The sequence below is a fragment of the Macaca fascicularis genome, chromosome 18, assembly GCF_037993035.2.
Source record: "Macaca fascicularis isolate 582-1 chromosome 18, T2T-MFA8v1.1".
In the NCBI taxonomy this organism is placed as follows: Eukaryota; Metazoa; Chordata; class Mammalia; order Primates; family Cercopithecidae; genus Macaca; species Macaca fascicularis.
The window spans coordinates 68,796,472-68,809,262 of record NC_088392.1 but is presented as its reverse complement, the minus strand read 5'-3'; the positions used below and the strand labels follow the sequence as shown (position 1 = coordinate 68,809,262).

Sequence of the window (12,791 nt, the reverse complement as noted above, 5' to 3'; positions counted from 1 at the left end):
AGAGATGAATTCAAGATGGCTTTAAGCCTGCTTGGAAGATGTGGGTGACACTGGCAGCGAGGCCAATCAGTGTTAGGTCTCAGCTTCTAGATTCAAATGGCCCTATTAATCTAGGGAGTACACTCTAGGGAAGCTGGTATGTGGTAGAATAGAGGCTTTGGAATTGGACAACATAGGCTTTAGAATTGGACAGAAATGGCCTCCAATCCATTGGCTCTGTGATTGAGCAAACTGCTTAATTTCTCTGAGCCTTATTTACTAATGAGTAAAATGAGAACTTAATGAGATGAGATTTCATAATTTCTCTCCAAGAAAGAGTTAATTGCCGGGTGTGGTGGCTCATGCCTGTAATCCCAGCACTTTGGGAGGCCCAGGAGGGTGCATCACCTGAGGTCATGAGTTCAAGACCAGCCTGGCCAACATGGTGAAACCCCATCTCTACTGAAAATACAAAAATTAGCAGGGTGTGGTGGTGTGTACCTGTAATCCCAGCTACTCAAGAGGCTGAGGTGGGAGAACAGCTTGAACCCAGGAGGCAGAGGTTACAGTGAGCTGAGATTGTGCCACTGCACTCTGGCCTGGGCAACAGAGCGAGACTCTGTCTCAAAATGAATGAATGAATGAATGAATGAATGAATGAATGAATGAATGGTTATGCCTTATAATTGTTTATCATGGCATAAAAGATATTTTTGGAAAAAAGTCCATCAAAAATATTTAAACAGCCAGGCGTGATGGCTCATGCCTGTAATCCCAGCACTTTGGAAGGCTGGGGCAGGCAGATCACTTGAGGTCAGGAGTTTGAGACCAGCCTGGCCAACATGATGAAACCCTCTCTCTACTAAAATGACAAAAATTAGCCAGGCATGGTGGCATCCATCTGTAATCCCCGCTACTTGGGAGGCTGAGGTCGGAGAATTGCTTGAACCTGGGAGGTGGAGGTTGCAGTGAGCTGAGACAGTGCCGCCACTGCACTCCAGCCTGGGTGACAGAGTGAGACTCTGTCTTAAAAAACAAAAAAAAGTTAAACAACAAAAGAAGTAGGACTTAACTGGGAAGTTTGTTTGTAATAACATAGTTACTGATATGCAGCCATAAAAAAGGATAAGTTCGGCTGGGCATGGTGGCTCACACCTATAATCCCAGCACATTGGGAGGCAGAGGCAGGTGGATCATGAGATCAGGAGTTCGAGACAAGCCTGGCCAACATAATGAAACCCCATCTCTACTAAAAATACAAAAATTAGCCAGTCATGGTGGCATGCACCTGTAGTCCCAGCTACTCAGGAGGCTGAGGTTGTGGTAAGCCGAGATCACGCCACTGCACTCCAGCCTGGGCAACAAAGCAAGACTCTGCCTCAAAAAAAAAAAAAAAGGGGGCGGGGGTGGCGAGGGGATAGGTTCATGTCCTTTGCAGGAACATGGATGAAGCTGGAAACCATCATTCTCAGCAAACTAACACAGGAACAGAAAACCAAACACCACAGGTTCTCACTCATAAGTGGGAGTTGAACAATGAGAAAACATGGAGACAGGGAGGGGAACATCACACACCAGGGCCTGTCGGGGGGTCGGGGGACTAGGGGAGGGATAGCATTAGGAGAAATACCTAATGTAGATGATGGGTTGATGGGTGCAACAAACCACCATGGCACATGTATACCTATGTAACAAACCTGCAGGTTCTGCACATATATCCCAGAACTTAAAGTACAATAATTAAAAAAAATAGTCACTGATAATACCAAATAATTTTGTATGTTGCGATAGTATGGGAAGTTAACAAAGAAGGGAAAAACAATCTTGGTTTTTGTAGAAAAACTATGCCAACACAGTTAAAAAACAGAAAAGATGATTAAAAGTTTTATATGAATTTCTGCATTAAAAAAATTCACAAGTTGGTTAAAGCATTAAGGGCTAAAACTATGCCATGTACAGCAACTTATGACAATAAAATTAGACACAGAACTAAATAAATATAATATTGCATGTATTATTATTTTTAAATTCTAACAAGAATAAGTCAAACTAATTTATAAAGTCACTGCAAGTCATATACAAAGACCTAAAAATGATGCCCTCTGTGGTGAAAAGAATTAGATTTCTGATTTTAATAGATGTTAGCCAATCATTTTCACATTGTTAAAAAGGTTAGCATTTCAAATCCTTACCTAGTTTTTCCAGATGTATTTTTGACCACTTTCCGGAAAGACTGATTTGCAGTGGATCTTGTAGAAAGTGTTCGAGGGGAGGCACGAACAAAACCAGATGGTGGATTCTTAGGGATTTTCTTTACTAAATGAGTTACCCATTTTTTTTGTTCATCCTGAGAACATGCTAACAGCAGCATATCTCTTGCTGATGTTACGTCATAACTTACTATGTTAAGGAGGAAAAAAAAGCATAATTAAAGTCATATCTTTTTTTAAATCCAACCTATCAAATGCATAGTTTTTCAAGTTCTTAAGATTTTAAAAGTTTTAATATACTTAATTAAGCATGAACAATATCTCATTCTCCTTAAGTTAAATAAGGATAAAATTTAAAAATAAATTAGTCAAACTAATAAAGTAAAATCAGAAACATAAAAAAAAAGTAAAACAAATAAATGTTTAAAGAACATACGTTTCTTATCTGAAAATAGCTATGGTCTGTATTCTTTCCCTCAAGCTACCTCTGCTAAACTAGAAAATATTCTGTCTATGATACAGCATGCATGCTGATCCAGGCAGTGAATGCCAGACAAAAAGAAGAGGAAAAACTAAAGGGCGGAATAGAGTAGAACTCACCTGTTGCTCTCCTCTCCAACTTGGAGTAATTTCTTAGTGGCATGTTTGGTTTTTTTGTTTGTTTACAAGGGGGTGATTCTCTTTAAAAACACTGTTGGCCGGGTGTGCAATGGCTCACACCTGTCATCCCAGCACTTTGGGGAGGCCAAAGCAGGTGGATCACCTGAGGTCAGGAGTTCGAGACCAGCTTGGGCAAAATGGTGAAACTCCATCGCTACTAAAAATGCAAAATTAGCTAGGTGTGGTGGCACATGCCTATAGTCCCAGCTACTCAGGAGGCTGAGATAGGAGAATCCCTTGAACCTGGGAGGCAGAGGCTGCAGTGAGCTAAGATCACGCCATTGCACTCCAGCCTGGGCGAGACAGAGTGAGACTCTATCTCAATCAATCAACAAAAATAAATAAAAACATTCTTTTTTTTTTTTTTTTTTTTTTTTTGAGACAGAGTCTCCCTCTGCCGCCCAGGCTGGAGTGCAGTGGCGTGATCTTGGCTCACTGCAAGCTCCGCCTCCCGGGTTCACGCCATTCTCCTGCCTCAGCCTCCCGAGTAGCTGGGACTACAGGCGCCCGCCACCTCGCCCGGCTAGTTTTTTTGTATTTTTTAGTAGAGACGGGGTTTCACTGTGTCAGCCAGGATGGTCTCGATCTCCTGACCTCGTGATCCACCCGTCTCGGCCTCCCAAAGTGCTGGGATTACAGGCTTGAGCCACCGCGCCCAGCCAATAAAAACATTCTTAAAAGCTAAATCTGTAAGTAGCTGCACATTGCTCCACCAGTGTCAAAATATTACTTTTTATAATCTCTTTTCAACTTGGTATAGAAATTAATACACATAAGTTATTTCATTGAGACTGAAAACTAAATTTATTATAAGTTGTAACAATAATTGCCATACCTTACCTTTACATGGGCAAATTAAGTCCTCTTTCTTATCTAAGTGATCTCTGTGGCACTTAACATGGCATCTTCGACACTCTAGGGCAGGGGGTGGCTTAAAAACATGCCAGAGAGGTTTGGCACAGGCATCACAATTGGCAGGAAAGTGGTAGAGTGTAGGAATAAACTCATGGCCTTTGTGATTTTGGAAATTAGTTTTTTCAGCTTGTTGTACTGGTTCCATCTCTACATCTTTTCTACATTCACCTTCATTTGCATATAGTATCTACATTCAGGAATGGTGAAAGGAAAAGATTTTTAAAATCTTAAGCATTGGTAAATTTTACATTTACTTCACAAAAACACTTAGGACTTAGATTCTTTAAAATTATAACTTCAGATTTTTACCTGGAATATTTTAGGAATTTCTTCAGTTTCAGCTCTATACACATCTCCTTGGGTTACAGGTCTAACGTGAAACAGTTTACTAAAATGAAAATAAATATAGGCCATTTACAAAAACTCATTTATTGTAAAAGACATTTCATTAAAGAGGACATACAGGTGGTAAATAAGCACATAAAAAGATATTCAACATCATCAGTTATTAGACAAATGCAAACTAAAACCACAATTAGTGTCACTACACATCTATCAGAGTTAAAAAAATATAAAAATAGTAATAACACCAAATGCTGGTGAGAATGCGGAGAAAGTAAATCACTCATATACTGCTGATGGAACGTAAAATTACAGAGCCACTCTGGAAAAGAATATGGCGATTTCTTAGAAAACTAAACATATGCTTACCATATAACCCAGCAAATTGCACTGTTAGGCCTTTAATTCCAAGAAACAAAAATTTATTAAAAATTTTATATCTATTTAAAAAAACCTCCACATAGATGTTCACAGGAGCTTTATTCATAATAACCAAAACCTAGAAACAACCCAAATAAATGGGTACGCAAACTGAGATACATCTACACTATGGAATACTACTCTGTAAGAAAAAAACAAATCATACGTGGATTGATCTTAAGGGAATTATACTGAATGGGAAAAAAGCTGATCATAAAAGATTACACATTATTTGATTCCATTCATATAACACCCTTGAAGAGACAAAATTATGGAGATGGAGAATAGATTAGTGTTGCTATGGATTAGGGAGAGGTGGAGGAAGGAAGCTGCCTTTTGGCTACAAAAGGAGTAGCACAGGGATGCTTGTGATGGAATTGTTCTGTATTTTGAGTGTGGTGGTGGCCATATGAATCTATACATGTGAGAAAGGCATACAGATTGGAAAGAAAGAAGTGAAACTCATTATTTGGTGATGACATGATTGTATGCAGTTGTCTCGTGGTATCCGTGGCAGATTGGTCCCAGGACCCTGGAGGATACCAAAATCCTCTGGGGATTTTGAAGAGAGAAAGAGAAAGACAGAGAAGGTGAGGGAAGGAGGGAGGGACGAGACAGGAAAAGAAAGAAAAGATAAAAAAATGGTGTAGTATTTGTATATAACCTAAGTACACCCTCCTGTATATTTAAACTTGTCTCTAGATATAATACCTAATACGATGTAAGTGCTATGGAAATTGTTACACTATATTGTTTAGAGAATAATGACAAGAAAACAAATCTGTACATATTAAGTACAGACACAACCATAGTAGGCCTAACTACATTTTTAATCCATAGTTGGATGAATATACAGATGCAGAACCCACAGATACAGAGGAATGACTATGTGTAGAAAAGCCCTGTGGAATTGACCCCAAAACCCCACAACCCTATAAAACTGTTAAGTGCAAAGCAAGATTAAATGATTCAAGGTCAATATATAAAAACAAATACTGTTGGAACAACCAGATACCTATGTGGGGGAAAAAAAGCCAACCTGACCTAAACAACTACCTCTTACCAAACACGGACCACAAGAGGCAGAAAACATTTTAAAAATTGGTACACTGATCCTCATTAAAAGACACCATTAAGAAAATCAACAGGCAAGCAACAGATTGGGAAATATTTGCATTACATATTTCTAACATAGGATTTTTATTCAGAATACATATAGAACTCTTAAAAACCAATCTTGCCGGGCGCGGTGGCTCAAGCCTGTAATCCCAGCACTTTGGGAGGCCGAGGCGGGCGGATCACAAGGTCAGGAGATCGAGACCACAGTGAAACCCCGTCTCTACTAAAAATACAAAAAAAATTAGCCGGGCGCGGTGGCGGGCGCCTGTAGTCCCAGCTACTCAGGAGGCTGAGGCAGGAGAATGGCGGGAACCCGGGAGGTGGAGCTTGCAGTGAGCCGAGATCGCGCCACTGCACTCCAGCCTGGGCAACAGCGTGAGACTCCGTCTCAAAAAAAAAAAAAAAAAAACCAATCTTAAAAACATAAGCAACCGAATTTAAAAATGGGCAAAAGACTTGAAAAAACTTAAGAAAAGATACACAATGGCTAACAATGACATGAAAGATTCTTGCTATTATTAGTTATGAGGAGAATGCAAATTAAAATAACAATGAGATAGCATTTAGCATCCACTAGAAAAGCTAACACAGATCTATTTTATAATCCAGGATTCCACTCCTAGGTATTTACCCATGAGAAATGAAAACATAAGTTTAAAAAAAGGAATGCTCCTAAGTCTTACTCACGATAGCCCCAAATTGGAAGCAACCCAAATGTCAATCAACACAAAAATGGATAAACAAATTCATACAATGCTATACTATTCAGCAATACAAAGAACAATCAATACATACAACACCACAGGTGCAGGATGAGTGAAAGATGCTAGGCACAAAAGTGTACTGTTTAATTCCATTTATATGAAGTCCTAGAACAGGCAAAACTAATCTTGGCAATAGAAATCAGATCATGGGAAGAGGCACAAGTGAGCTTTCTTCTTTTTTCTTTTTTTTTTTTTTTGTGAGATGGAGTCTCGCTCTGTCACCCGGGCTGGAGTGCAGTGGCACAATCTTGGCTCACCGCAACCTCTGCCTCCTGGGTTCAAGCGATTCTCCTGCCTCAGCCTCCCAAGTAGCTGGGATTACAGGCATCTGCCACCATGCCCAGCTAATCTTTTGTATTTTTAGTAGAGACAGGGTTTCACCATGTTGGCCAGACTGGTCTCGAATCAACTCCTGACCTCGTGATCCTCCCATCTCGGCCTCCCAAAGTACTGGGATTATAGGCATGAGCCACTGCACCCGGCCCAAGTGAGCTTTCTTTATAAATTAAAAAATATATATCTATATTCTTTTTTCAGAGACAGGGTCTTGCTATGTCGCCCAGGCTGGTCTCGAATTGAACTCAGGGCAACCGCCCAGCTCGGTCTCCCAAAGTGCTGGGGTTAGAGGCATAAGCCACTGTGCCCAGCCACAAGTGAGTTTTCTAAAGAAATACAAATTTTTTTTGTCTTGTATTGAGTGGTGATTGCATGAGTGTTTACAACTGTAGAAAGTTACTGAACAGAACACTTAAGATCTATGAACTTTATTGTGGGAAATTATACCTTAATAAAGAGAGGAAAGAAATCTCTCATCAATCTAAAAAGTATTTAACTTAGTTGAAAGATAATATCTTTCATATAAGTGTTTATTATTTCACTTAAGCTGATAATTTAAATTTTGACAACTAAAGCTTTTTTTAAAAAAAAAAAAGAAAAGAAAATATGAGTATTCTCTAGTACTTGCTTAATTCTTTTTACATTCTAACTATAACCAGCTCCACAAATACTTAATTCCAAAGGGATGGCAAAACTTTATTTTATATATATATTTCTTTTTTTATTTTTTTGAGACGGAGTCTCGCTCTGTCGCTCAGGCTGAAGTGCAGTGGCGCGATCTCAGCTCACTGCAAGCTCCGCCTCCCGGGTTCACGCCATTCTCCTGCCTCAGCCTCCTGAGTAGCTGGGACTACAGGCGCCCACCACCGCGCCTGGCTAATGTTTTGTATTTTTAGTAGAGACGGGGTTTCACCGTGGTCTCGATCTCCTGACCTTGTGATCCGCCTGCCTCAGCCTCCCAAAGTGCTGGGATTACAGGCGTGAGCCACCGCGCCCGGCATATGTATTTCTTTTAAAAAGCAGTTACCATACTTGACTTTGAATTTATATTTTGTTGCATGTTTTGCCTTTTCTCTTACTAGTCGGTAAGCTCCTTAATTATGGAATTTACTCATCTTTATACATACTGCATAATCTATGATAATATAAGCAACAATAAGAAATGATTTTAGAATGAATATAAGGAAAAAATACTATATTATAGGCCTCTTTGACCTATCACTACAAAAGAACAGATATATTTATATTTCCCCTTAATAATGACCAAAGAATCCTACACAGCTGTTCTTTGATATCCATGGGGAATTGATTCCAGGAACTCCAAAAATGTCAAAAGTCCAAGTATGCTCAAGGCTCTCATATAAAATGGTGTAGTATTTGCATATAACCTAGGCACATCCTCCTGTATGCTTTAAAATCATCTCTGGATTACTCATAAGACATAATACAGTGTAAGTGCAATGTAAACAGTTGTTATACTGTATTTTTTTTTTTAGAAATTTGTATTTTTAATTATTATATTGTTATTTTTAATTTTCTTTCATATATATATATATATATATATATATATATATATATATATATAATTTTTTTTTTTTTGAGGTGGAGTTTCGCTCTCGTGGCCCAGGCTGGAGTGCAGTGGCGCAATCTCAGCTCACTGCAACCTCTGCCTCCCAGGTTCAAGTGATTCTCTTGCCTCAGCCTCCAGAGTAGCTAGCTGGGACTACAGGTGCCTGCCACTGCGCCCAGATAATTTTTGTATTTTTAGTAGAGACGGGGTTTCACCGGCCAGGCTGGTCTTGAACTCCTGACCTCAGGTGATCCACCTGCCTTGGCCTCCCAAAGTGCCGGGGTTACAGGTGTGAGCCACTGCACCTGGCCCTCTTTCAAATATTTTCTGTCCACAGTTGTGGATATGGAACCCACTGATACACAGCTGACTATACGTTTTGAAATGCTCTCTGAACTTAAACTACTAAACACTTGAAATAAAAAATTTGTCTTCCAAATAATAAGTATATACATTTTTTCTTCTCACATTTTGCTAAAGATTTAATATAATGTCAACATTTATGCTTAAGAAAAACAGAAAAGTAGGTAACAGTGTTGAAGTAACACAAAATATAAAATGAATTTTAAGTCTAAAAATAATTATCAAAAGTTAGCTCTCAACCTCTTTAAAATTCAATCAAAGGCAACTTACTCTATGTCCAATACCATAGAGGGATTGGATTGCTCCTTATCTTGTTCATCATTATAGAACAAAATTTTTTTGCTGCTTACCACAACATACTGAAATAAGAAAAAAGGGGGAAGAGTTACAAGAGCAACATTAACTTGGTTTAAAGTGAAAAGCATAATATTTGCCACTAATATCTAGATTATATTGTATTAATGTAAAATCAATGCTAACAAAAAGTAAAAAAGTAGCTAATATAAGTTCTATGCTTCAAAGTAAAATATAGAACAAAATACCAGTTAGAAAATAAATAGGTATATGGTACCTGTTTCTTCCAGCCATATCGTTTGATATTTCCTCTATTTGGTACTGAAAGCCAACCTTCAATTCTTGACTCTAGGAGAAAAAGAATATATATATTAGTCAGTCTTAAATTGTAACAAAAGAAAAACAATTAAAAGTTGTCTGACAGCATGCAGCAACAAGCAACTGAACGCAACTAAATGAATAAGTGCTATAATTTGCTCTTCCATGCTTCAATCACACAAATTAACTTTAATGGCCATACAAATATTGCAGAAAAAAATTTCAAGCCACTTTTCCCATACAATTTAACATTTAGTACTCAATTACAAAAGTATGAAGTAACAATACCCTTAAGAGCCAGGCAAGACTGGAATGGATTGCAGCTTAAATGGGATATGATGTAGAAGACTTTATCATTTAACATTCATATAAAAATAATCAGCAAAAAAAAAAGAAAGAAAAACATTATGCAGCAAGTGGAACAAATCAGAGCCATGATTTACACAAGAGCAAGCAAAAGTATAGAAGTGTCCTATTACTCACAGAAGACAAGAATAGAAGATAAATAAATAAGGAATGCAGGCAGAATCAACTAGATATAAAGAATAAGAGACAAGTATTTTATTTGTTTTCTCAGTACAATATTCTGATTAAGCTTTTTGGTAAAACAACTTCAATTTGAATTTGTAACAATTTCAATAAAATCGTCCAAATTTGGTTGAAGGGAGCACTTAACTCTAGTGGTAAGTCCAATTACAATTCTACTCAAACTAAAGAGTTTTAAAGCCTCTTAAGTTTGTGATGTCACAATTTGATAAACAGTAAAAACACAGAATCCATTTGGTCTACCGTCATTACTTCAACTAGTACGTGCATACCAGGAATTCCTTGACTATTTGATCAAGGCATTCTATAATAATTATCACTATTGTTTATATATAACTAATGTTTACTAGAAATATCTGGAGGATAAAGACAACTCCATTAGAAATGGTTATTTTAGATTAGGTTGGAAATAAGAAAATCCATTCAATTTAACTATTTTCTATGTCTACCTTATATTTGAAACACAAAAGAATAGAAAAATAACCAATTTCAAAGTATGACACTAAAATATGAGATTATACTATTACTCAAATGATAATCCTAAGGGGAATATATATTGTCCCCCTTCATGTAACTTACAAGCTATAAACTCAGTCTTACAGCAACAGTTAACAATAGGTAACATTTACTGATTTATTGATTTATTTACAAATTTATTATCTGCTACATGCTTTATAATATCTCATATTTAACCTATGTATAAGTCCATGAATACAGGATATTCCTAGGAATTTGGAATTAGGTTCTACTGTCATCTTTCACTTACAAAAGAAGAGACTAAGGCTTAGCAGGGTAAACTGACTTGGGCAAGGCAACTCTATCAGTATCTATCAAAGCTCTATGGTTTCAAATCCTGACAGTCTAACTTCTGAGCTTATGTTTCTAGAGCACAACACTATTCTGTTCCCAAACAAGCTTTGCAGTTGACTGAATTGTGGGAAATATTTTTTCCCTCTACTCCCACCAGGTACTTAATGTCTCCACTCCTTTGCTTGTGTTATTCCTCTTCATATAAATTGTTAAAATGGAGGAAATGATGAGATAACTTTAGTTCAAAATGATCCCTCTCTCTTCTCCCAACATTTTTCTTTTTCCTTTTTTTTTTTTTTTTGACATGAAGTCTTGCTATGTTGTCCAGGTTGGCCTCGAACTCCTGAGCCTCAGCTTCCTGAGCAGTGGCATGTACCACAGCACCTAGCTTTAATTGCTGCGATTTAGTTCATGAAGTAATTATTTTGTTGGTTAGGTAGTTCCTTGGTAAGTTCTGTGAGAGCAAGGACCATATCTTAACACTTGATTTTATATATCCCATGGCAAATGACACACCGAGGAGGTACGTGACAGACATTTGTTGATTATTTTGCAATTCTTCGTTCTTCTGAATTAGTCAATTAAAGTCATCCTTGGTGACTTTAATGGTTACAGTTTAAAAACCAAACGGGCAGTTTTATACTAAATAACAAACAAAAGACTGCTGATCACATATTGATTATTCACCAATGTTTTATTTTATAAAAGCAAAAAAGTTATTGCTAGAAATTTTCCCATTAGTGTGGCAGAAATGGCAGCTCTGGTTTTAAAGTGTAGTTTGGAAAACATTAAGATGAACATTAGTGAGAATGAAAAGTAGTCTTAATATCTGATAATACAAAGTTGTTTAGTATCAGTAATTCCTCACCAAAAACAAACATATAAAAAGCCTTTGAAATCTTGACATTTACACAAAATTTTGTATGCCGAAATACTCTACACTTTCACATTATTTCTTTGTGACAATAAATGTCAAAAATACTTATGCCTTCTGTCTCTAGATGTGGGTTAACCTGCCAGTTTTCTTTAATATATCTTCAATAAGTTGTTATATGGTATGGCTTTATCTGTCATTTCAGTGTTCCTTAGAAATTTTATATACCAAAGGAATTTTATGAGTCAAATAAGCCAGAATTCTACAGTTGCTCATATTTAAATTAAATGAAGAGGCCCAGGGAGAAAATAAATTAAATGAAGAAATCTGAAATGAAAATAAAGGTGTCAAGAATATGTGAAGGTTTTTGTCAATTTACAATAAAGTCATGGGAGAAAATTTTAGTTTTTCCATCTGGTGAATTCCCTCAGAGAAGCAACTGAACTAAGCTCAATAATAACAGATAAAAATAAAAAAAATACTAGCTTCTCCTCTGTTTTCTTTCCTCACTCCTACCATAGTTGCAAGATAATATACTTACCAGTTTTTAAAATATATAAAGACCTCCTCTAAATCGGGACTACCTGTGACTTCAGTGGTGACCTGGAGGTATAATGCTGTAAATTCCATCTTTTATATCACAAGCACAGAAAACAGCTTCTCCAGATAACTAAATGAAACTCCCACCGAGAGAACCTCTAAGTCTGGATTATCATTAATAATATTCTACATATGTACAAAAACAACTTGGCTCCAAATTTTATACAATATATTTGTAGAGCAATTTTAAATTATACGAAGTTAGATGTATATTACTACAGTATCAGCCATTTCTTTACCCTAATAAGAGATACTCTAACTATATCTACATCAATACTCGATACAGCCAATTTAAACATCAGAACTAACCTCTGAAGACAACCTAATTTATTTAGCTATACCACAAACATACTGCTTAAGAAACAGGGCTTGCACTGGGAGTTATACCTGATGTAAATGACGAGTTGATGGGTGCTGACGAGTTGATGGGTGCAGCACGCCAACATGGCACAAGTATACATATGTAACAAACCTGCATGTTATGCACATGTACCCTAGAACTTAAAGTATAATAATAAAAAATAAAAAAATAAATAAAAATAAAAGAAAAAAAAAGAAAAAAAATGTGACTATAATAAAAATCAGTCCAAAAACTCTAAAAAAAAAGAAAAAAAAAAAAAAGAGTTCTATGAACAGCCTTGGAGTGAGTTCCAAAATGTATTTTAAGTGAA

At 36.9% G+C, this 12,791-nt stretch overlaps 1 protein-coding gene across 3 annotated transcripts in view; it reads right to left on the bottom strand.

The window, feature by feature from the left end:
• ROCK1 (Rho associated coiled-coil containing protein kinase 1) overlaps positions 1-12,791 on the bottom strand; it is a 157,439-nt gene that overhangs the window by 1,921 nt on the left and 142,727 nt on the right. For 2 of the 3 annotated variants that reach the window (XM_005587067.3, XM_005587068.4), the window contains exons 28-32: positions 9,250-9,320; positions 8,949-9,037; positions 4,074-4,152; positions 3,690-3,951; positions 2,172-2,379 (exon numbers count right to left, since the gene is read on the bottom strand). In XM_005587067.3, the coding sequence (XP_005587124.1) occupies positions 2,172-2,379; positions 3,690-3,951; positions 4,074-4,152; positions 8,949-9,037; positions 9,250-9,320 (709 nt within the window). Of the gene's footprint in view, positions 1-2,171; positions 2,380-3,689; positions 3,952-4,073; positions 4,153-8,948; positions 9,038-9,249; positions 9,321-9,773; positions 9,823-12,791 lie in introns of all 3 variants that reach the window. The other variant, XR_012427275.1, reaches the window with a different exon arrangement.